The following is a 21,160-nucleotide window of genomic DNA, read 5'->3' as shown; positions in this document are numbered from 1 at the left end:
TACCTACATTCCAAAAGTACTTAAATGTCTGTCAAAACTTTGAGATGTCTGGTGGTTGTGAAAGGTGCTATTTAAATGCAAGTCTTTTTGTTCCTGATTCGCTCCCAACTAAATTGCACTAATATTTAGAGATGGCTACAAGATGCCCTACCATTCTGTGTAATGCTTGTTTTTTTTCTTTATTTTTTTTCTCACCTAAAGGGGAGGGTAAAGCCTTCTGTATGGACTTTGAGGCATTTGTACATTAAAAACATTTTCTAGATGACTCATGAGCTGTTTGAGATGCCGCTCGCTGAAATAGTGTGGAATGTGTGTATGTCGAGATATCAGTCTGATGTCTCCTCCTGTACCCCGCCCCCTACCAAGATTGAATAGTTTGTTACTCCTTCATAAACTTGCACATTTAGCAAATCCACTTGGCAGAGGAGAGCAAACGAATATTTTTGTGTATTTTTAAAAATAGCCCGGATTTTTGTCTTTGCACCTGTTTACAGGCAACGTTTTGTCATGTTTCAAAAAGACAGTGGTTTCTGCTTATGTAAAAGCTATACTCCAGCATAGTCTTCTTGTCTCATAGTTTGCAATCCCTTCAACCTCTGATCTTCGCAAAAATACTTTTAAAACAGAAAGTGTTCAGCATTTTATCCTGAAATCTGATCACATTGTGTATTTCCAAAACAACAGTTAGATGTTGTCATTTTAAAGGGGCAGGCACTGTTTGATCTTAAGGGTTGATTAAAACAATATATATTACATAATATGTTTAAGGCACATGGTATTACATTCCTCTCACTTTTAGAACAGCATATCATTCAAAATCCCAGTGAGATTACCAGACATTTCTAATTGACTTTAATGATTTTTAAGTAATATAGTATTTTTTCCACTATTTCTTAGAAATTTCATTACCCTATCTTCATGACTTTGGTGCACCTTGTGATGATCTTTGTGTTCTCTGGAATGAGCCGAACACTCACATCATGGTATACTGGAAATTCACGCATCTGCCTGTCATGGGAATTATATATGAAGAAGGTTGCTGCCACAGGTACTTTATTCCCTACTCTTGTTCCCTTCCGCACCCCACCCCCGAAACCCAGATCAGACACTTTCAGCCTGTGAAAGTTGTAAATTGGGAGCTGGCTCCAAAGGATGTGCGCGGGACCAGACTCGAGAACTGTTTTCAGCTGGCACTCTGCAGTTATATTGTTGGCCGTCCATCTGACTGAGTGCCTGTCAAAAGTAGCACCTTGTGTGAATGTTTGTACGTAAACATTCCTTGGACGGTGAATTTTTCACTGTAGTTAGAACATGGGCAGGAATGCTTGAAATTTAAATAAAATAAAGTTTAATTGCCTAGTCTCACTGAGTCTGTCCTGATATCATCCTTAAGGTTCAGCACTCCCAAACCCTCATTCCCCCTACCCCCAGCCACCATTTTTCCTGTTACACATTGCATCACCTTGCAGGTAACCTACCTTCATCCAATGCCTTTATCTATTGCTGACACGGAAATGTGTTGACTGCAAACTTGCTCCATACTTTGTCTTTTAATTTAAAATGTATTTCATTCCAAATACACTGAAACACATTAACATAGCACAAAATGAACATAGTACATACAATTTGTTCAACTTTTCCCCCTTTTAAACTCCCCATTGCTTTGAATAAAGGCAAAAATGGCTGCATTTCCTGAGGCCGCAACTGCAAAGAGTTTATTTTTCGCTCCTGCAAAGTTGTAGCACCACATATCTTATTACGCCACATACTATGCTTAATCTTTAACAATAGTCTTTCTACATCTTTGGACTTGTGGAAAGATGTCTTCAAGACGACGGTGTCAGGAGATACAGTGAATCTGGAGAAATGGTTGAGGTTGGAGGGCCTTGGGTCCCTAACTCAAAGATAAGGCGCTGTTCCTCAAGTGACAGTTGACCTTCATTGGAACAGTGTAGAAGGCCAAAATCAGAGTGGGAGAGGAGCTGAGAATTAAATGGTTACAGACTGAATGAGGTATTCAGCAAAGCGGTCACCCGGTCTGCATTTGGTATTCCCAATATTGTCAGGGCAGACAGCACCGTGAGCAGCGAATACAGTAGGCTAAATTACAAGTAATCACTTGCAGGGAATGTTTAGGGCTCTGGATGGTGGACCTCAAATGTTACATGGAAGGTGTCATGGGAATTGGGGGATGTTGGGAGTGACTGAGAAGTGGACCAGGATCTTGCAGTGGGAAAGATCTCTTCAGAATGCTAAAAGGGGAGGGAGGGAGAAGTGTTTAGTGTTGGCACCATGCTGGTGGCAGCAGGAATGGCAGAAGATGATCTGTTGAATGGAGCTTGGGGCTGGAATGTGAGGAGAAGAGGAACTTAACATGGCTCTGGAAGGGGTGAGAGCAGAAGTTCGGCAAATGGGACATTCATGATGGGAGAGGATCCTTTTGGCGAGGGAATGTAAGACCAGTTGGAAGAGCTGATATGGAATTAGCATTGCCAGAATAAATGCAACAAGATAGAGAAATTGGCAGAATGGATTAGAGTCCTTACAGGAAGCAGGGTGGGAGAAAATGTAGTCGAGATAACTACAAACAGTCATAGATCGGCCACTTGAAGGTGAGTGAAGGGTGGAAATATAAAGCAATGTTAATTACGTTTTCCAGTACATGACAAGAGCAGAAATCGACAGTAACACAATTGTCAATGCATTGGAATGGTGAAGGAGGGTGCCTGACTAGAACTGGAACATGGTTTTCAATGTATCCCACAAAAAGGCAGGCATAGCTCGCCCTCGCTCTTGCTGAGCATGGACCCCCATGTGTTGGTCCATGTTTATGTTTGGAAAGGTACTTCAGTGGTTTGCAGTTGCCCTTTGCAGGTTCTGGCTGACTGGGAGACTCTCCTGCTCTTGCCGCCTGCCTTGGGTGTATTGGAAAGATTTGCAGATTGTTAATCAATCTGGTGGCTACATTATGATGACCGTACCTTCCATGGCCATCAGATACGCAAGTGGGACTCTTACCCAGAACCTCTGGCTCCCTCCCCTTTCAGCATTCCAAAGAGATCTTTTCCACCAGTCCACCTTTTAGCAGCACGGTAGCATTGTGGAGAGCACAATTGCTTCACAGCACCAGGGTCCCAGGTTCGATTCCGGCTTGGGTCACTGTCTGTGCGGAGTCTGCACATCCTCCCCGTGTGTGCGTGGGTTTCTTCCGGGTGCTCCGGTTTCCTCCCACAGTCCAAAGATGTGCAGGTTAGGTGGATTGACCATGATAAATTGCCCTTAGTGTTGGGTGGGGTTACTGTGTTATGGGGATAGGGTGGAGGTGTTGACCATGGGTAGGTGCTCTTTCCAAGAGCCGGTGCAGACCCGATGGGCCCATTGGCCTCCTCCTGCACTGTAAATTCTATGATAATCTATGATAGTCACTCCTAACGTCCCCCAATTCCCATTACAGTTCCCATATAAGTGCAAATGTAACACTTGAAGTTTGGGAGGGAGATAGAAGCATCTGTGAGGGGTTGGGCGACTGAGATGAGCGACCATGAAGGGAAGATCTCTAGAGGAGATGAGGCTAGTGATGGTCCAGGAAATGAGAACTTGATGCTTGATATTCAGAATTGGGGAAATGGTCCAGAGGGATATAAGAAGAGGTGTCAGCGAGTTGGCCGTAAACCTCCACCAGGTTCACCAAACAACAATAGCATCACCTTTGTCCGCAGGTTCAGCCACAGTGTCAGTGTTGAACCTGAGTGAAGTAAGTGCTGCAGGTTCAGAGGGAGGTAGGTTAAAGTGAGGGGAGCACAGAAATTGAGCTGGCTGATGTAATTTGCTGGCTGTTTACACTAAAAAGCTCTAGAAAGGGAAAGAGAACCGAAGGAAGTGTCCACATGGAACGAGAATTCTGAAGGTGGGAGAAAAGGTCTGCTGTGCAGGGGGAGACTCTTGGCTGAAGAAGTGGGCGCAGGGGTGAAAGCAATTGAAGAAGAACTCCACATCTTTCGGAGCTCAAAATGCATGAGGTGGGGGCATAAACAAGGTTAGATCGTTTTGAGTCTGAGCGACTAATAAAAACAGGGTGGGATCGGAAAAAGTGATGGATCATTGAAGGGGAAGAAGGATCCGGATGGAAGCTGGTGTCTAAGCATTGACAACCCTTGTGAAACCTTGACACCTCAGAGGAAGAAAATCATATTTTGCTAGAAGTATCAGAAAAGACGAAGCATAACCATCGAACTGTGGACCAGGCCAACTCTGGAAGAGAGCAAGTTAGTGCTGTTTAAAATAGAGGTTGAGAGCCGCCACATGGTGGTGCATAGTTTGAGGGTAGAAGCAGTGATGGCAGATCTTTGAGGGATGCTTAATATCTTTGGAGATATCCAGAATCATGAGTGGATCAGCAACATGAAGGGTGGAAATCAGCACCAGTTGATGAGGAAGGAGTTGTGGTTGTGAAAGCCAATTTTAGTAGATAACTCAGGAAATAATAACATTGAATATTGGTAAATGAACATTCCCATAACACTGAGAAATGAGGTAAGAAGATCAGAGAATCTTGTAGAAAGAATGCTAGAAAGTTTCAAATAAATAATGTGAGCGAAGCAAACAGACAAATTTTGGCAGATGAACAGAAAAGCAGAAAGGCGCACAAAACGGATTAGAGTGAGAAGCTGATAATCATACAACCCAATGCTAACGGATAAAAACAATGTCACAAGCAATCAGCTAAGGATCACCTTCAATGTGCTAATTTTTCCTCCTGAATTAAAAATAAATCCTTATATTACAGCCCTCGTAACTGCCTTAGACATTGGACTGTCGAATTGGAGCTTCCTGTTCATCACAGTCTCACTGTAAGTCATCCACCTTTGCTAATGGGATTGTTCATGACATAGAAGATCTGTGTAACTGTCAACATAATTTGACGTATTTGAATAACTTTACTCTTAATCAATTGTTTTTGTTCATGGAGTTTCCTAAACTTTTAGTAATGTGGTTTTCAACTAATCCCTGATTTATGGGATTCTGATAATCCTCACTAATGACCAACTTGCCCCATTCAGTGCTGTTTAATGTTGATTTATTTCTCCCATATTGGAGGAGGAATGTGGCTGTTTTTTAATAATTGGCTTGTTGGTACCTTTTTGCATTTTTATGATCTTATGCACTGCTGGGCAGCACGGTAGCATGGTGGTTAGCACAATTGCTTCACAGCTCCAGGGTCCCAGGTTCGATTCCCGGCTTGGGTCACTGTCTGTGCGGAGTCTGCACGTTCTCCCCGTGTGTGTGTGTGGGTTTCCTCTGGGTGCTCCGGTTTCCTCCCACAGTCCAAAGATGTGCAGGTTAGATGGATTGGTGCCCTTAGTGCCCAGAATTGCCCTTAGTTTTGGGTGGGGTTACTGGGTTATGGGGATACGGTGGAGGTGTGGGATTAGGTAGGGTGCTCTTTCAAAAGAACCGGTGCAGACTCAATGGGCCGAATGGCCTCCTTCTGCACTGTAAATTTTATGATACCTATCTCTGATCATGCCTTCAGCTATTTGGGCCTGAACTCTGAATTTCCTGATCTAAACCTGTGTCTCTCTCTCCTCCTGTAAAATGCTTCTGAAAATCTTAACTGTGTTTGACTGGGTCTTCCTCCAAAAGCACACCTACTTTCTCTGCTCTTTTCATGAAGTTCAGGCAATAACTAACAGAAACCGAGGGTTGAATCTGCAACTGTCCTGATCTGAAAAGTCCCAATATCTACCAGAACACCACAGTCTCCAGATGGATGACAAACTTCTCAGCTGAACACATGTTTGAGAGTCTTATAAATGAGATTGTGTATGCTTATTCCTTGTATTGATTCTAATTGCTGCTCTTTCTTTATTTCAGATACACAATGACAAAATCAACAGCCATCTTATTTATTTTATTCTTTTCAGTTGTATTCAAATTGGAGAAATTGGTAAGATTGTCCACTTCAACTTAAACCATTACTGAAACCAACCTAATGTAAAGGTGATAAAAAAGTGATCCATTGGTCGATTAGTCTTTTGTTGAAGAACTGAGGAAGTTGTGCAGAACTACCTTGGACAAATAGTCCAGATGAAATGAATCAGGAACACTTAGGTTTTCAAAGCCTATAGGAAGAAATGGCTCAGGGTAGTTAACTGCAAGCTTGAATCGGACATGATCTTGATTTCAATAAAATGATTGATGAGGGAAGAGGAAAGTGCATGTTATTGATGGGAGTAGGGGAGAAATACAGTGCAACCTAGAAGGAGAGGATCACGGTTCAGAGGTGAAGATTGTCAATGTACTATTGACAATCTATTGACACGGAGTATGGCAATTACCTTGTTAAAGGAATTATTAGTTAAACAAGTGACATTGATTATCCTATAAATACAGATAGCGATCAAAGGGGTTGTCTGACCCGACTGCCTGCCCCTCTTCCACAGCTCCTGCCCCTCTTCCGCAGCTACGTTTGTGGTCGGGTTTCCCTGAAGAGGGAGCATGCGGTGTCCACGGGTACCTCGAAGACCTTCCGTGCCCATCGGGCACTGCAGGGGCCCTATTAATTCTATTGACCCTGTTAATCACATTTTGATTTTATATCTTAAGTTTAATTTGTGATTTGCTTTCTGTTTAAGGCAGTTTCATTTTGGGACTGCCTCCTTAATATAACCCTCAGTTAAGTTGATCTCGTTTACTTAGTTTTTTGTTATACAAAATAAATGGAATACTTTGGTGGGGGAACATTTGTGGGTTAGTAGCTATGAGGAAGTGCCTTAAGCCTAAAAGACCAGACTGGATTGATTCTTCCACCTTAGCCCCTGGTTGTAAGTAACAGAGCACCTTGTAGATGGTGTGATTTAGGGCCTCTGGGATGGTGATTTAGGGGCAAGGAGATAATAGATGACCTGGATTTGAGTGTGAGCTTTGGGGTGGTACACAGGCATTGTGGATGTGAAGCACAGTATATGTGCCCTTCATAAATTTGTCTCCCTTTTCCTTCTAGAAGTTCTGCAATATGGTCCCAGGGGCATTGACATGACCCCAGCACCTTGCTGGGTGACTGTTTCCATGGGTGAGCATTAATGATGATGGGTCTAACATGCTGTTCTATCATGACGGAATAGTCTCGTTGACTCATTCCTGACTCCTTAATCAGGCTTCCAACACATCATTCTAGCAGGAGTTACTGGATAATAATCAGAAGTGGGGACTCTTTGAGTTTTATTTCCCCCCCCCCCCCCCCCCCCCAACACCCAGAGGTCATGCATCAATTTACTCTATCCCTCCCCTCCCCATAGCAATGACAGCTAACTTTGTACAGGTCAACTTTTACTCTAAGCAATACATATCTCTACTGATTGAACAAGCATATTGATTGTGTGATCGGAGGAATCCATATGTCGCACATAACCTGGACAACCCACAAAGTACCCTGAAGAAATGCTGTAGTGTTCCATTCCTCTGGCATCAGATGTCAAGGGTCAAAAAATGATGCTGAATTCTAAAACACTTAGGAATAGAAAAAGTCAATTTGTCCAAATTAGCCATTTCATTTTTAATCTCAAATAAACAGAAGGCGGTGCACTTCATCAGCCTGCCATCCACGATGTTAAATGTCCACTCCCTCCTTGACAGGGTGCACCGTGGATGAAGTGTGTGCTTTCTACAGGGTGCACTCACACAACTTACTGAGAGATTTCTGTAACAGCACCTCCTAAACCTGTCAACTGGAGGAAAAAGTGTTGCAGGCACTTTGGAACACCACCATCTCCCCATTCTCCTCCACGTCGCATGTCATCTGAATTGGACATGCATTGCCATTCCTTCATGGCCGCTGGGTCAAAACCCTGTAATTCCCACCTAATAGCACCGTGGGTGTACCTACAACACACGGACTGCAGGGATTCAAGAAGAAGGCCCACCACCACTTTCTTGACAGTCACCAGGGATGGGCAAGAAAATCCTGGCCTCAGTAATGGCCTAGCCCAAGAACAATTTTTGTTTTAAAACTGCATGGGGATAGGTGATTGCACATTACTCTGTGAATGGTCACAAAAATAGCAGGTCGTGTAAAACATAAGCTCTGTAACATTGCATTGTAGAAAATCAAAATACTGTAGATGCTGGAAATCTGAATGGAAATGCTGTGAATACTCAGCAGGTCAGGCAGCATCTGTGGAGAGAGAAACAAGGTTAATGGGGGGGTTTCGCGGTGGCGGCCCGCTATTGGTTGACAGCAGGATCAGCAGAACCGGGTTCCTGTTCTATGCACCCCCTGCTGTCGGGAAACCCTCAGTGGGTTTCAGGTCTATAACCTTTCATCAGGGATGGGAAAGTCAGAAATGTAATAGATTTCAAGCAAGAATAGAGGCAGTGAAACTGAGGAGGAAGAAAAGGAGCAAAAGAGAAGGTCAGTGATGGGGTGGAAGACAGCAGAGATTGATTGATTGTCACATGTACCGAAGTACAGTGAAAAGTATTTTTCTACGGCCAAGGGAATGTACACAGTACGAACATAGTAGACAAAAGAATAATCGACAGAGTACATTGACAGTGGTGCATCAACAAATAGTGATTGGTTACAGTGTGGTACAAGGCCAAACAAGAGCAGTATAGGGCGTTGTGAATAGTGTTCTTACAGGGAACAGATCAGTCCAAGGGAGAATCGTTGAGGAGTCTAGTAGCTGTGGGGAAGAAGCTGTTCCTATGTCTGGATGTGCGGGTCTTCAGACATCTGTATCTTCTGCCTGATAGAAGGGTCTGGAAGAGGGCAAAGCCTTGGTGTGAGGAGTCTCTGACAATACTGTCTGCCTTTCTGAGGCAGCGGGTGGTGTATACAGAATCAATGGGAGGATGGCAAGTTTGTGTGATGCATTGGGCTGAGTTCACCACATTCTGTAGTTTCTTGCGATCTTGGGCCGAGCAGTTGCCTAACCAAGCTGTAATGCAGTCCGATAGGATGCTCTCTGTGGCACATCTGTAGAAGTTTGTGAATAAATGACATAACAAAGAAATTACGCAAAAGGTAAAAAAAGTGTCCAGGTGAGATGTTGATGAGAAAATGTAGAATAAATACCAAACAATTGCCATCCAAAAACACAAATGGGAGCAGAGGTAATGGGCGATTTAACATTTCTAAGTGTAATTTCAGGCAGGTTTGACTGGGTGTTTTCCCCCTGGGCTTTGTTGGTAAGATCAGCGTTGCTATTTAACCACACGTAAGTCGTTTTTTGGGTCTTGGGGAGTTTCTCTCAGATCTAGCCCACACTTAGAAATGTTTTCATCACTGGGGAGCTGACCTCGCCAGTGAGACTGACTCCTCATAGATTGTGCTACAATTTTGAAAGGGTTCCCCGATCTCTAAGTGAAGCCTGAGGGTCCCTCTCACCCCACGCACACATTACCCCACACCAGTCCCATTTGAGGACACCCAGCTATGGCATTGCTGAGGGCCCTCCCATTTCAGGCCTCCCCATACTCCCTTTCTGGCCCCCCCTTTCAGGACCCGCACCATTCACCCCCCACCAACCTTTCGAAGGCCGCTTCATACCCTCCCTTCATCCTCTTTTCCCCCCCCCCCACTTTCATGAGCATGGCCCACCTTGGCAGTGCCCCTGCCAGCCTGGTAGTGCCACCTGGGCACCTTGGCAGTGCCCAGGTGGCAGTGATAAGGTACCCGGGTGCCGGGGAAGAGCCAGGGTGCACCCTGCCCTGTCCCCGACCACCCAGGGATCTCCAATGGCCTGGGTGAACTGCCCCTCCACCCACAGGTGCCGATCCACCTGGTCCAGTTTGTGTGGACCAGTACTAATCCCTTTAGACCTCGCAGGGCGTCATGACCATCAGGGATCCCAGAAGAGGCTTCTCCTGGCGTTTAGGGGATTGGCCGGTAAATCGCGCTCTACGATCCAAACTGAACTGAAAATGTTGAGTTGAGAAGGCTGTGAAATTCCTAACTGAAAGATGAGGTGCTGTTTTTTGAGCTAACATTGAGCTTCACTGAAAGAGATTAAGAGGCTGAAGTCATAATGGGAATGGAGCAGATAATTAAAATAACAGATGATTGAAGGTTTGGAGTCACATTTGCAAACTAAATTCAGATGTTTGTTAAAGTGGTCACCCAAGCTACATTTTGTCACCCTAAGGAGAGACCACATAGATTCATAGAATCCGTACAGTACAGAAGGGGCCCATTCGGCCCAACGAGTCTGCATCGACCCTCTGAAAGAGCACTCTACCTAGGGCCACGATCCCACCCTATCCCCGTAACCCCACCTGACCTTGGACTGAGGGGCAATTTAGCATGGCCAATCCACCTAACCAGAACATCTCTGGACTGTGGGAGGAACTGGAGCACCTGGAAGAAACCCATGGGGAGAATGTGCACACTCCACACAAACAGACACACGAGGTTGGAATTGAACCCTGGACCCTGGTGCTATGAGGCAACAGTGCTAACCACTGTGCCGCCATGCCGCCATTGTGAGCAGTGTTCTAAATTAAAAGTACAGGTAAATTGCTGCTTTACGTAGGCGTGTTTAGGGTTTTGGACAATGAGAAGAGATTCTAAAGCTGGGATGAGCTGAATTTAGTGTTCAAGGTATGCTGTGTCTAGGGTGAGGTGATACTGCACAGCGTGAAAATGGGTATCATGTAGCCAGGGGTACTGGTTTGAAAAAAAGAGCTGTGCTAACTTATTTACATTTTTACACTGTATAAAGAGTGAGACTTGGGCCTTAAGGGTAGCATTCCTTGTCCTTTGTGATGTGTATTTTAAAGATAGTTTGTATATTTTTAAATTGCAAATAATGGATCTCTGAGTACTAAGTACACGAATCACTAAAGGTTGCATCACTGGCTGGTAAGACCTTACAAAAACAAACCAAGCACTTAGCTTCATTTCTAGAGGGATTGCACTGAAAAGTAAAGAAGCTATGCTCAACTTGGATAGATCACACTTAGAATATTGCTTGGTTTAATCCTGTCTTTTGCTGTATTCATGTCCACAGAAGTATTTATGCTGAATGGTATCAGTTTTGAGTGTTTGTTGCGTTATTTGTAAAAGTGGAGAAACTCTAATAAAAATATATAATTTTTTAAAAAAATTACTCATCACGGATCCCACAGCCCGCCCACCTGGCTTCAACCTGCCATGCCAACATTGGGAACTCCTCAGTCGTTTCTGCACTGGCCGAGGCCTTTGTGCAGCAAATTGACACAAGTGAAGCCTTACAGTGAATCCAGACCGCAGCTGCGGTGCCCCACAATCAATGAGTCACATGATTGAAGACTGCCCCCTGACAAAATTCAGCAGAGGGCTCAAAGAGTTCCATTTAACCACTGCGACATTCAGCCTGGCTTGGTGGTTGCTGCACACGCTTATTAAAAAAAGGGGGTGGTTGAAGTGAATAATATAGATGCACTTAAGGGGAAAATAGACAAGCATATGAGGAAAAACAAATAAATAGTTACAATGATATATTTGGCTGAGAAAAAATAGAGGAGCATAAACATCAGAATGAACTGGTTGGGCCAAATGGCCTGTTTCTGTACCATATATCCTATGTAACCCTGTGCAGTGTCACTTATGAAATGTTATGTCCCACATGATGATCAGTAACTCGGAACAAGTTTCCATGAAATTATAGGAGCAATTCCGGCAATGCAGTTTTATTGTTGCCTTGTGGAGTATGACGGAATAACTTTATTATTAACTGGCTGTTGCTGCAGGTGGAGACTGCACTGCTGAGTAACCTTGGAGATTGCCGTACCAATTGCCAGTAGACCCTAACCTTGCTATTCTTATATCAGGCTGATGAAAAGAGAAGATATGGAATACACCAAGGGCATAGTTTAGTGGCAGTCCTGTCATATAATGACAATCACCTCCAGACATATTTGGCTCAATGTCACTTGACATTGTTTTTTTTGCTGGATTTCATGAATATTTGATGTAGTATCCAAATTTGAGTAACCTAATTTTTTTTTTCCAAATGCCAGAAAATGTTTTTTTTTTTAAAGTTCCTTAATAACTTTGAACAAAGAAAAAGGATCCTTATAGAACAAAATTATAATATTGTTCCTAGTACCCTCCAGTCCTTATGGTGCTCATTGGTTGTGGAAGGCCTCTAGCGTGCAGACTTCTACTTTTAAAAAAGATATTTTTATTCTCCTTTTTCGCATTTTCTCCCAAGTTTACACCCAATACTAAACAATAATCAGTCATGAATGTAATGGCAATCCCCATATCAATAACAACAATCCCATCCTCCCACCAAACCCCAGACATTAGCCCGCATGTTAACATAACCAAATGACAAAAAGGAATCCGGAATCACCCATAGTCACCATTATCACATACAGTGGCCCTCCCCACAACCCTCCCCCTAAATTTCGATGTGATCCAATAAAAGTGCATAATGAATAATGCCCATGAGTTGTAGAACCCCTCCATCCTTCCCCTCAGTTCAAATTTGACCTTCTCAAGAGTCAAGAATTCCAGTAGGTCCCCCCGCCACGCCAGGGCACAGGATAGAGAGGTTGATGTCCACCCTAACAGGGTCCGCTTTCGGGCAATCAACGAGGCAAAGGCTACAACACCCATTTCCAACCCCGGCTAGTCCGACACCCCGAATATGGCCTCCCGAGGGTCTGGGTCCAGTTTCATGTGCACCACTTTAGAGATGACCTTAAAAACCTCCTTCTAGTAATCCTCCAGCTTTGGACAGGACCAAAACATATGAATGTGGTTTGCACCTCCCCCCGCAACGTTCACACACAACTTCTACCCCCTCAAAGAGCCGGCTCATCCTCGCCCTTATAAGGTGTGCTCTATATACCACCTTCAGCTGTATCCGCCCCAACCTCGCACACATGGTGGAGGCATTCACCCTCCGGAGCACCTCACACCAGAACTCCTCCTCCATACCCTCTCCCAACTCTTCCTCCCACTTTGCCTTCTCTTCCAAAATAGCCCCGTAATCCGCTGATACTCCAGTCCCCCTGTCGTCAGCACCTCCTCCAGCAATGTGGAAGCTGGCTCTACTGGGAAGCTCTGTATCTCCTTTCTGGCAAAGTCTCGAATCTGCATTTATCTAAATATTTCCCCCTGCTCCAGCCCATTCTTCGCTCCCAGCTCCTTCAATCCTGCAAACCGACCCCCAAGAAACAAATCTTTTAGTGTCCTAAATCCTTTCTCCTCCCATCTCCGAAAATTGCCGTCCCACTTCCCTGGCTCAAATCTATGGTTCCCCAGAATCGGCATTTCCCTTGACCCTGCCCCCAACTCGAAGTGCTGGTGAAACTGCCTCCAAATTCTCAACAAAGCTATTACTACCGGACTCCGAGTATTTCTATGGGGTCGTCGGGAGCTAGCGCCTTCAATCCCGACCCCCTACACAAACCCGCCTCCATTCTGACCCATTGGGAGTCAACCCTTCTAGCCCAGCTCCGTACCTTCTCCACATTCGCCACCCAATAATAATACATCAGGTTCTGAAGACCCAAACTCTCTGCCTGCCTTCCTCTCTGTAGTAGCACCTTTCAAATTCTAGCCAACTTCCCTCCCCATATGATTGAGGTAATCATTCCTTCAATCTCTCTAAAAAATGCCTTTGGCAGGAAATCGGCAGGCATTGGGAAATAAACAGGAATCGCGGCAACACATTCATTGTAACCGCCTGTACTTGGCCTGCCAGTGACAGAGGGAGGCCTTGCCAGATCAGCTTTCACCCTCCCACCAAACTAGAAATGTTGTAGCTAAGGAGCCTCCCCACAATCCCGAGCAACATGCACGCCCAGGTATCTAAAGTGAGTCCCTGTCCTACGGAATGGCAGCCCCCCCCCACCTCTGCCCCCGACCGAGACACCACAAAGTATTCACTCTTGTCAAGATTTAATTTGTACCCCGAGAAAGACCCAAACACCCGAAGCAGCTCCAGTATTCCCCCTATTGACACATTTGGTTCCGACACGTACAATGACAAGACATCGGCATATAAGGACACCCTATGCTCTATCTCCCCCCGCACTATCCCTTTCCTTACCCCTGAACTTCTTAATATGATGGCCAATGACTCAATCGTGAATGCCTGCCTAGTCCCACGGTGGAGAGGAAAGTATTCCGAGCTGATGTTATTTGTGCGGACACTCACCCTCGGCTCCTTATATAGTAGCTTTACCCAGTCCACAAATCTCGGTACAATCTCAAACCGCTCCAGAACTGCCATCAAGTACCCCCATTTTATCTGGTCAAACGCTTTCTCGGCGTCCAATGCCACAATCACCTCTGTTACCTTCCCCTCTGCCGGTGCCATAACCACATTCAATACCCTCCTAATGTTCGAAAAGAGCTGCCTCCCTCTCACAAACCCCGTCGGATCTTCACCTATCACCTTCGGGAGGCACTCCTCTAGCCTACCTGCCAGTACCTTCGCCAATATCTTTGCGTCCACGTTTAAAAGTGATATGGGCCTATATGATCCACACACTGTTGGATCCTTATCTTTCTTAAGTAATAGGGAAATCGATGCCTGCCCCAAAGTTTGTGGTAACACCCCCTTCCCTATCGCCTCCTCCTCAACGGGCAGCACGGTAGCATAGTGGTTAGCACAGTTGTTTCACAGCTCCAGGATTCCAGGTTCGATTCCAGGCTTGGGTCACTGTCTGTGTGGAGTTTGCACGTTCTCCCCGTGTGTGCGTGGGTTTCCTCCCGGGTGCTCCGGTTTCCTCCCACAGTCCAAAGATGTGCAGGTTAGGTGGATTGGCCATTCTAAATTGCCCTTAGTCTCCAAAAAAGGTTAAGTTGAGTTACGGGGATGAAGGGGATAGGGTGGAGGTGTGGGGCTTAAGTAGGGTGCTCTTTCCAAGGGCTGGTGCAGACTCGATGGGCTGAATGGCCTCCTTCTGCACTGTAAATTCTATGATAATCAAACATCCTCACCATCAGCGGTACCAGTTTATCTTTGAATTTTTAAAAAAATATATTTTATTGAAAATTTTTGGCCAACCATCACAGTACACTGTGTATCCTTTACACAGTAATATAACAATATAAATAACAATGGCCAGTTTTATAAACAAGAAATAAATAATATATAAACAAAAACAAAACTAAATGGCAACTGCCTTGTCCCAGATAAATATTCTCCAAAAATATGTTTTAACAGTCCAATATACAATTATCTATAACAACAACCTATACATATTATACTAATATATTAACATCCCTGAGAATCCCTCTGGTTCCTCTTTCCCCCCCCCCCCCCCACTCCCAGCTTGGTTCGACCTGGACCCCCACTACCTTCGAAAGCACCTTTGTCACCCCCACCCAAAACCCCTGTAGTGCCGGACATGACCAGAACATGTGGGTGTGATTCGCTGGGCTTTTCGAGCATCTCGCACACCTATCCTCTACTCCAAAAAATTTGCTAAGCCGTGTTCCAGTCATATGCGCCCTATGTAACACCTTAAATTGTATCAGGCTTAGCCTGGCACACGAGGACGATGAGTTTACCCTACTTTGGGCATCAGCCCACAGCCCCTCCTCAATCTCCTCCCCCAGCTCTTCTTCCCATTTCCCTTTCAGCTCGTCTACCATAATCTCCCCCTCGTCTCTCATCTCCCTATATATATCTGACACCTTACCGTCCCCCACCCATGTCTTTGAGATCACTCTGTCCTGCACCTCCTGCGTCGGGAGCTGCGGGAATTCCCTCACCTGTTGCCTCGTAAAAGCCCTCAGTTGCATATACCGGAATGCATTCCCTTGGGGCAACCCATATTTTTCGGTCAGCGCTCCCAGACTTGCAAACGTCCCATCTACAAACAGATCTCGCAATTGTGTTACTCCTGCTCTTTGCCATGTTCCAAATCCCCCATCCATTCTCCCCGGAGCAAACCTATGATTATTTCTTATCGGGGACCACACCGCGGCTCCCGTCTTTCCCCTATGCCGTCTCCATTGCCCCCAAATTTTCAGAGTAGCCACCACCACCGGGCTTGTGGTGTATTTCTTCGGTGAGAACGGCAACGGCGCCGTCACCATGGCTTGTAGGCAAGTCCCCCTACAGGACGCCTTCTCCAATCTCTTCCACGCCGCTCCCTCCTCTTCTCCCATCCACTTACATACCATTGAGATGTTGGCGGCCCAGTAGTACTCACTCAAGTTCGGTAGCGCCAGCCCCCCCCTATACCTACTACGCTGCAAAAATCCCTTCCTCACTCTCGGGGTCTTCCCGGCCCACACAAAACTCATGATACTCTTCTCAATCCTTTTGAAAAAAGCCTTCGTGATCACCACCGGGGGGCACTGAAACACAAAGAGGAATCTCGGGAGGACCACCATTTTAACCGCTTGTACCCTCCCTGCCAGTGACAGGGATACCATGTCCCATCTCTTGAAGTCCTCCTCCATCTGTTCCACCAACCGCGTTAAGTTTAACCTATGCAATGTACCCCAATTCTTGGCTATCTGGATCCCCAAGTAGCGAAAGTCCCTTGTTACCTTCCTCAAAGGTAAGTCCTCTATTTCTCTGCTCTGCTCCCCTGGATGCACCACAAACAGCTCACTTTTCCCCATGTTCAGCTTATATCCTGAAAATTCTCCAAACTCCCCAAGTATCCGCATTATCTCTGGCATCCCCTCCGCCGGGTCCGCCACATACACCAATAAATCGTCCGCGTAAAGAGATACCCGGTGTTCCTCTCCTCCCCTGAGTACTCCCCTCCACTTCCTGGAACCCCTCAATGCTATTGCCAGGGGCTCAATCGCCAGTGCAAACAATAATGGGGACAGAGGACATCCCTGCCTCGTCCCTCGATGGAGCCGAAAATACGCAGACCCCCGTCCATTCGTGACCACGCTCGCCATCGGGGCCCTATATAGCAGCTGTACCCATCTAATATACCCATCTCCAAAGCCAAATCTCCTCAACACCTCCCACAAATAATCCCACTCCACTCTATCAAATGCTTTCTCGGCATCCATCGCCACCACTATCTCCGCTTCCCTCTCTGGTGGGGGCATCATCATTACCCCTAGCAGCCTCCGTATATTCGTATTCAGCTGTCTCTCCTTCACAAACCCAGTTTGGTCCTCATGGACTACCCCCGGGACACAATCCTCTATCCTCATTGCCATTACCTTGGCCAGAATCTTAGCGTCTACATTTAGGAGGGAAATAGGTCTATAGGACCCGCATTGCAGCGGGTCTTTTTCCTTCTTTAGGAGAAGCGATATCGTTGCCTCCGACATAGTCGGGGGCAGCTGTCCCCTTTCCTTCGCCTCATTAAAGGTTCTCATCAGTATCGGGGCAAGCAAGTCCACATATTTCCTATAAAATTCGACTGGAAATCCATCCGGTCCCGGAGCCTTCCCCGCCTGCATACTCCTAATTCCTTTCACTACTTCCTCTATCTCGATCTGTGCTCCCAGTCCCACCCTCTCCTGCTCCTCCACCTTAGGAAATTCCAGCCGGTCCAGGAAGCACATCATTCTCTCCTTCCCATCCGGGGGCCGAGCTTCATATAATCTTTTATAGAATGCCTTGAACACTCCATTCACTCTCTCCGCTCCCCGCTCTATCTCTCCTTCCTCATCCCTCACTCCCCCTATTTCCCTCGCTGCTCCCCTTTTCCTCAATTGATGGGCCAGCAACCTGCTCGCCTTCTCCCCATACTCATACTGTACACCCTGTGCCTTCCTGCACTGTGCTTCTGCAGTACCCGTTGTCAGCAAGTCAAATTCTACGTGCAACCTTTGCCTTTCCCTGTACAGTCCCTCCTCCGGTGCCTCCGCATATTGCCTGTCCACCCTCAGAAGTTCTTGCAGCAACCGCTCCCGTTCCCTACTCTCCTGCTTTCCTTTATGTGCCCTTATTGATATCAGCTCCCCTCTAACCACTGCCTTCAGCGCCTCCCAGACCACTCCCACCTGGACCTCCCCGTTATCATTGAGTTCCAGGTATTTTTCAATGCACCCCCTCACCCTTAGACACACCCCTTCATCTGCCATTAGTCCCATGTCCATTCTCCAGGGTGGACGCCCTTCTGTTTCCTCCCCTATCTCCAAGTCTACCCAATGTGGAGCGTGATCCGAAATGGCTATAGCCGTATACTCCGTCCCCCTCACCTTCGGGATCAACGCCCTTCCCAAAACAAAAAAGTCTATTCGCGAATAAACTTTGTGGACATAGGAGAAAAACGAAAACTCCTTACTCCTAGGTCTGCTAAATCTCCACGGGTCTACTCCTCCCATCTGCTCCATAAAATCTTTAAGCACCTTGGCTGCAGCCGGCCTCCTTCCAGTCCTGGATCTCGACCTGTCCAGCCCTGGCTCCAGCACCGTATTAAAATCTCCCCCCATTACCAACTTTCCCACCTCTAGGTCCGGGATGCGTCCTAGCATGCGCCTCATAAAATTGGCATCATCCCAGTTCGGGGCATATACGTTTACCAAGACCACCGCCTCCCCCTGTAATTTACCACTCACCATCACGTATCTGCCCCCGCTATCCGCCACTATGGTCTTTGCCTCAAACATAACCTGCTTCCCCACTAGTATAACCACCCCCCTGTTTTTCGCATCTAGCCCCGAATGAAACACCTGCCCCACCCATCCTTTGCGTAGTCTAACCTGGTCTATAAGTTTCAAGTGCGTCTCTTGTAACATAGCCACGTCTGCCTTAAGTTTCTTAAGGTGTGCGAGTACTCGTGCCCTCTTTATCGGCCCGTTCAGCCCTCTCACATTCCACGTGATCAACCGGGTTGGGGGGCTTTTTACCCCCCCCCCCTTGTCGATTAGCCATCCCCTTTTTCCAGCTCCTCACCCGGTTCCCACGCAGCTGTGTCCCCCCCAGGCGGTTCCCCCCCCCCCCCCCCCGCCCACCCCACCCCATTCCGGCTCCCCCCTCTCCCCAGCAGCAGCAACCCAGTAACTCCCCCCCCCCCCCCCCCCCGCTAGATCCCCCACTAGCGTAGTTACACCCCCCATGTTGCTCCCAGAAGTCAGCAAACTCTGGCCGACCTCGGCTTCCCCCGTGACCTCGGCTCGCACCGTGCGACGCCCCCTGCTTCCCTATTCCCGCCATGATTATCATAGCGCGGGAACAAAGCCCGCGCTTCCCTTTTGGACCCGCCCCCCCATGGCCAACGCCCCATCTCCTCCACCTCCCTTCCTCCCTCCACCACCACCTGTGGAAGAGAGAAAAGTTACCACATCGCAGGATTAATAACATAAAACTCATCTTTTCCCCCCCTTTTTCCCCCCTCTTCGCCCCCCATACTCGCCCCACCACTTTGTTTCAAACGTTCTTTTTTAATAACCCGCTTATTCCAGTATTTCTTCCACAATAAAAGTCCACACCTCATCCGCCGTCTCAAAGTAGTGGTGCCTCCCTTGATATGTGACCCACAGTCTTGCCGGTTGCAGCATTCCAAATTTTATCATCTTTTTGTGAAGCACCGCCTTGGCCCGATTAAAGCTCGCGCTCCTTCTCGCCACCTCCGCACTCCAGTCTTGATATACGCGGATCACCGCGTTTTCCCACCTACTGCTCCGAGTTTTCTTTGCCCATCTAAGGACCATCTCTTTGTCCTTAAAACGGAGGAATCTCACCACTATGGCTCTAGGAATTTCTCCTGCTCTCGGTCCTCGCGCCATCACTCGGTATGCTCCCTCCAGCGGACCCGCCGGGGCCTCCGCTCCCATTAACGAGTGCAGCATCGTGCTCACATATGCCCCGACGTCTGCTCCTTCTGCACCTTCAGGAAGACCAAGAATCCTTAAATTATTCCTCCTCGCGTTATTCTCCAGCACCTCCAGTCTTTCCACACATCGTTTATGGTGTGCCTCGTGCATCTCCGTCTTCACCACCAGGCCCTGTATATCGTCCTCGTTCTCGGCAGCCTTTGCCTTCATGACCCAAAGCTCCTGCTCCTGGGTCTTTTGTTCCTCCTTTAGCCCTTCGATCGCCTGTAATATCGGGGCCAACAGCTCCTTCTTCATTTCCTTTTTAAGTTCTTCCACGCAACATTTCAAAAACTCTTGTTGTTCAGGGCCCCATGTTAAACTGCCACCTTCCGTCGCCATCTTGGTTCTTGCTTGCCTTCCTTGCCGCTGCTCCAAAGGATCCACTGCAATCTGGCCACTTCCCTCTCCTTTTTCCATCCATTTCCAGGGGGGATTCCCTTCTGGTTTACCGCACAGCGCTTGTAGCCGTTAAAATTGCCGTTGGGGCTCTTATTAAGAGCCCAAAAGTCCGTTCCACCGGGAGCTGCCGAAACGTGCGACTTAGCTGGTCATCGCCGCACCCGGAAGTCATCTTTGAATTTTTAAATAATATTCCACCGGAAAACCATCCGGCCCTGCCACTTTCCCCGACTGCATCCTCCCAATCGCATCTTTTATCTCCTGCTCCACTATCGCCCTTTCTAATGTAGCCCTGTCCCCCTCCCCTAACCTCGGGTACTCTAGCCCATCTAGAAATTCTCCCGGCCTCCCCCAGGTGGCTCTGACCTGTACAACCTCTCATAGAATTCCTTAATGACCTCAGACTTCCACCTTTGCAGGACCTCGGACAAACTAATTAGCTGTTTCCTGAAAGTGTGTTTTGGATGTGAACATTGTCTCTTTACTTTAATGAGTGGCGACCTACTTTATTGTTTGCAGTTGTTTATTGAATAATCTGTTGCCTTTTTTTGTTTCCAGCGGCCATGGTTGATCATAGTAATTTTGTTAATAGCTGGAGGCCTCTTCACGTTTACGTACAAGTCAACCCAATTTAACACGGAGGGATTCATATTGGTGTTGGTTGCATCCTTCCTTGGAGGGATACGGTGGACGCTGGTACAGATTCTTACCCAGAAAGCAGAACTAGGTAATGTCGAAATATCAGTATTACAGCTTTTTTTTTGAGTGGGACAGAGTCCCTGTGTAGTTATGTGGTGGGATTTTGTGTATGGGTTGCACTGTGTGTAATATTGTGTGCCTGTGCTTTTTCTGTTTGTGTGCAAAACCTTTTTCCTCATAGTGACCAACCGCTCCTCTATGTTCAACACAGGGCTAGTTTAGCTCGATTGGCTGGACAGCTGGTTTGTGGTGTGGTGACCCTCTGGTTAAATCACCACCACCAGTCAGCTCTCCCTCTCAAAAAGGAAAGCA

General features: G+C 46.8%; 1 protein-coding gene across 3 annotated transcripts in view; it reads left to right on the top strand.

Moving 5' to 3' along the window:
* slc35c2 (solute carrier family 35 member C2) overlaps positions 1-21,160 on the top strand; it is an 84,369-nt gene that overhangs the window by 11,599 nt on the left and 51,610 nt on the right. For all 3 annotated transcript variants that reach the window (XM_072514572.1, XM_072514571.1, XM_072514573.1), the window contains exons 2-5: positions 898-1,048; positions 4,787-4,850; positions 5,875-5,947; positions 20,708-20,876. In XM_072514572.1, the coding sequence (XP_072370673.1) occupies positions 898-1,048; positions 4,787-4,850; positions 5,875-5,947; positions 20,708-20,876 (457 nt within the window). The remainder of the gene's footprint in view (positions 1-897; positions 1,049-4,786; positions 4,851-5,874; positions 5,948-20,707; positions 20,877-21,160) is intronic.

Source organism: Scyliorhinus torazame, chromosome 8, assembly GCF_047496885.1.
Source record: "Scyliorhinus torazame isolate Kashiwa2021f chromosome 8, sScyTor2.1, whole genome shotgun sequence".
Classification (NCBI taxonomy): domain Eukaryota; kingdom Metazoa; phylum Chordata; class Chondrichthyes; order Carcharhiniformes; family Scyliorhinidae; genus Scyliorhinus; species Scyliorhinus torazame.
The sequence above is the reverse complement of the archived record's forward strand: the minus strand, read 5'-3'. Positions and strand labels throughout refer to the sequence as shown.